This window comes from Montipora foliosa, chromosome 5 (genome assembly GCF_036669935.1).
Source record: "Montipora foliosa isolate CH-2021 chromosome 5, ASM3666993v2, whole genome shotgun sequence".
NCBI lineage: Eukaryota > Metazoa > Cnidaria > Anthozoa > Scleractinia > Acroporidae > Montipora > Montipora foliosa.
Window position 1 is genome coordinate 35,723,459 of NC_090873.1, and position 4,515 is coordinate 35,727,973.

The 4,515-nt window shown below is 38.1% G+C and overlaps 1 protein-coding gene across 1 annotated transcript in view; it reads left to right on the forward strand.

The window, feature by feature from the left end:
* Nucleotides 1–249: 249 nt before the first annotated feature.
* LOC138004070 (BAG family molecular chaperone regulator 4-like) overlaps nucleotides 250–4,515 on the forward strand; it is an 11,464-nt gene continuing 7,198 nt past the window's right edge. The window contains exon 1 of the mRNA XM_068850465.1: nucleotides 250–537. Within this exon, the coding sequence (XP_068706566.1) occupies nucleotides 385–537 (153 nt within the window). The 5' untranslated portion in view covers nucleotides 250–384. The remainder of the gene's footprint in view (nucleotides 538–4,515) is intronic.

A 4,515-nucleotide genomic window follows, 5' to 3' on the forward strand; every position in this document is an offset into this window, starting at 1 on the left:
AAACATTTCTCGTGCCAGGACAGTGGTTTCTCTCACATTTTTACCTTAATCATCTCTAATGGAGAAAAGATACTTGACAATATAAATGTGGTTGTGTGAAGACAAGTTAAAAGGGAAAACAGATCACTTCCGGTTGCCGTCCCTGTCTCAAAAACATACCGCTGCCAAGCAACACCAATCCCAAAGAGGATACCGGGGAAGATAATGAGTCACAGGATCCCCAATACTGAGTCATGGCGTATGCCCCATAACCCATTGCGGCCTCAAATGAGTTATGGCGGATGTTAGTTACGCTGAATGTTTTTGACACAAATTTGACGCGAACTGAAAAAAAAAGAGAAAAATATAAAGATTTTGTTTACAATCTCCTATCATAAAAAATACATGGAAACGTATCAAGCCCATATGCCTGGGTTTCCGCCACTTCCACAGGGGTGGGAGATGAAACATGATCCGAACTCGGGTAGACCGTTCTTCATCGATCATAAGACAAGAACGACTTCTTGGGAGGATCCGAGAACGCAGAAAGCTTATACGGTGAGTTTGAATATTTTAATGTCTTGTCTTGATATCGTAATGGAGAAAATGAACTCATTTTCTTCCATTCAAGATTTGCTACAAGTACATTAACTGACAGATGAATGGCAAAAAGAAGCTTTTCTCTTAAGCTAATTAAGTACAATTTAAAGCTAAGTTTCTTATATGAAATATTGCAAATCTTTTTTGGATGATATCAACATCAGGGTAATCAAAGCTTGTATTATTTTCCTTGCTGCTTCTCTTTCTGATATTTGGTACCTCTTATTTATAATGCACTGGAATATGTTAAGGATAACTCCGTGAACCTTGGATTTGGCACAGGTTTTCCTTTTTCCGTGGGATGCCGTAGCTAGACAGCCACGGTAAACAATTTGGGCTCATTCCTTACTTTTCTTAGTTTTCTTCGTGGACTCGAATGTGCCCCACCGATATCAAATTAACCTCCGGTCGTGGCACCCAATTTTATGCCCTTCAGCATATTTTCCAAGCTCCCTTACAGCGATCAGAACATCCACTCTCCCAGCTTTTTGGCATTCTGAACACACGCTAGACCATCCACTTGGCCACTGAGTTCTGTTATTATGGTGTGAGCAAAAATTTAGTTTGGAATCCTTTCCACCCAGGATAATTGACACAGTAACCTCACATCTGAACGTATTTGATAAACTAAGATGATTTTTCTTTGACTTAACGGCAAGCGTTAAAGGTAAGAAGAATTTTCAACATTACTTCTAGATCTTGCTCAATTCTTGTGTGTTAAACTGTGAACATTATTGCATAGACCAAATACTCCAATCTACCTGTTTCTTGTTCTTCTTTGTTCAGTCATTCCAAAACATTTTTGTGAATTGAACCAGTGCGTTCAATTGGCCATTGTGCCAAGCATTTATCAATGAAACCAGTATGTTCATTTGCCCATTGAGTCAACACCCGCTATCAGAAAGTACTGTTTGGGAATTTCAACACCATTCCCCCCAATATAGGAATCAAAAACATGAAAAGAACATTAGGAAAAATGCCTCTAACAACCAAATACAAAAAGAAATCAAGTGACTGGGATTTTGGGATGTTCAAACCCCATTGGAACGCCTTTAACTTCAGTGGAAACTTCAGACTCATGCATACCAGCATGTTGTGTTCACATGCTCTTGGAGTTTTCAGGTTTTTCATGAGAGCAGTCAGGTTTTGCTTAACCGCCCTAATAACATCTCTGCTTGTTTTTCAATGGATACAAAAGAAATTGGTGTTAACAAGTTTGGAAGGAGGTAAATTACCATCTAGGAGTCGCTTTAAATCAAGATTTCAAATGCTCCTTGAAACACGGAAGAGTGTGTGCGCAGAATGCTCCAGATGCAGAAATATTTCCTCCTGGATATACCTTTCTAGTTTCACTTCGGTGTATTTTTTCTCGTAGTTGTCGTATTGTATCTCCTCTTGGAACAGTATACCAAATTCCGTATTTTGTGGTTTTGAAAACTCATGGGAGAGAGATGCTTAAACTCTTCAAGAATCCATGGCAAATTCATAAATATCTCCGCTCTCACAGAAAACCTGAAAACTTAAAGAGCATGTAAACAAAACATGCTGGTATACCGCCAAAAAACGTGGTCAATTTCACAGCATAACCGCCAATGCATCATTGGCCAAAACTGACACATAACCAGACACACCATTAACGTTTGAAAAGTAAAGCTTCGTGCAATATTCGTCACGCTTCAAGGATGGATGCAAATGGTAGTTGAAAAATGAAATCAAGTTTTTTGAAAAAATTAGATAGATAGTCGTCACAGGGACTTTGCAGTGGTCACTCATCCAAGTACTAGCCCCATCCGAACGGGCTTAACTTAACAAGACACATAGACTACAGTGCATATGTGATAGGTGCGTATATTGTGTAACACCTTGTGGTCAGACAGACGTACAATGTAAGCTCATCTTCAAAAACATTTCTTCCCTTTTTCCGTACTTCAAAGTGTTGAAATTGATCCAAACTTTCAACAAAGAAAGTTTTTTTTTCTGTTTTGGCCTTATTCAAAGAGAAATTTCGCTTTTTGGCGAAAAAAGTCTTAGTTTAGCAATGCTTAACCCAATCATTTACCATATAAGGTCAAACTAAGGTATATGAGCTGATAACCGAGATTGAGTGAACCAATCAGAGCACGCGAAATGCATTATCCGAGGTTGAGAACTTAATAATAAGAGATAACTTCTTTCTGTTTTACAACAAAATAACTTCTAGTTAAATTACAGATTAGATTTCTGGTAATTTCTCCCCATTTTCCTAAGTTTTCCCGTACTTAGTTGTAGTTGATCACTGTAACTGGACAATTTGTTTTAACTGTTTGTGTGTCTCACCGATACGCCCTTATAGGAGTCTTGTTTTTTATAAACATGACACTACCAAGCAAGATTTGTTGTCGTTGTCCCATGGGTATTTTTGCAAGTTTTCTTCAGGCCGAGAGCTGTCCTTTTTTATTTGATTTGATTTTTTTTACCCACACAGCAGTCTTGCTAAATTCTGGACTGGAGTATTTTGATTACCAGTGAATTGAAAGCTACATGATGAGTAGCACAATCATGATGTACATTTGTGTAACATAGTGAAATTTTACAAAATTTTTCATGCTGCCATAAAATTGGATGAAAAGGAACCTGACAAAATCAAATAGCCTCTTAAGCTGATATCTTAATGTAAAATGAAATTTTTTGTACTGATGGATCAAAAATAAGCAATTTTAAATTTACCCATGACCCCTTGCAGGCATGGTAATTTCCTCATTTTGCCTAGATTACCCTAAAAAATTTTGTTAAATAACCCGAAATATTCTCATTTTTAACTTTGACATTACAGAAATGTTAATTTCAGAGTTGATTATATGCTTCGCTTGATTCGCAATTGAGAAATTCCGGCGAAATGTTCCACATGGATTGCAAAAAAACAGGGCAAAATGTGCTGAAGTCCAGAAAAAACTGGTTTAACTGGATAAAAACAAGTCAAGGCCTGGTAGCAAAGCTTGCTCTGAGGGAACGTTTCGAAACGTAATGGCGGATCTGCTAGGAGAAACTTTTGGTTCTTTCACGCTCTAAATTCGCTTTGTCAACCTCTGAACGTCAAGAAGTGTTTCAGACTCACAAAGAGGTCTTGTTCTTTCACAATTTGAATTGTTTCTTTCTGAGCTTTGGCATGTAATTTGTACATGAGATGAGCATTCTGTTTTTCTTTCGGTTTTGTAATGTGAGCTCGGACAAGCAAGATACAGAGGACATTTTGCGAAGCTGTGCTTTGGCTCTAAGGCAAATTGTAATGGCGGACAAAGTGTTTCAGACTGAGAAAAAATGCTCTGGCTTCTCGTGTGCTGAGAAATTTTCGGTAAAACTTTCTCCAAAGCAACTACCACAAATGAGCATTCTCGAACCATATTTTATTCTTCCTAACCACAAAACATCTGTGGGTTACAGACGCAAATTGCAAAACAGCACTGAAGATTTTAGGAGCGTGACGCTCAAGACTGTTGTGCTTTTCGGCCTCTTTTCTCCGTCATTGGTGAGAAATTAACCACATTTTTTTTATTTACTGGTTGCAACATTGTTTATGTGAAATATGTTGTCGATTTCGTTGTGAGGAATAAAGTACAAGCCGTCTGAAGAACCTTGTTGTGCTCGTCTTACTAGTTTGCGTGTTACGCGTGACGCGCCATTTTTTGTCCCCAAAGTGGACAACCGAATCCGTTTATTCTAAACTTAAGCGACCGATTTCGCTAATCTACACAGTAAATGTTACTTAATATGTAAGAAGCATATCTGCGAAATGTGAGTGGCTAGCACTTTTTACCAGCGGAGATATGGCCTGAAGTGTTCGTTCAAGATACTGGTTTCCCAAATGTACATCATGATTGTGCTACTCATCACATGTGCCGATTGCGAGTAAACAAAATTATTTTTGAGTGAGAAGCTAATTTTAGTGTAGTTCTGAAA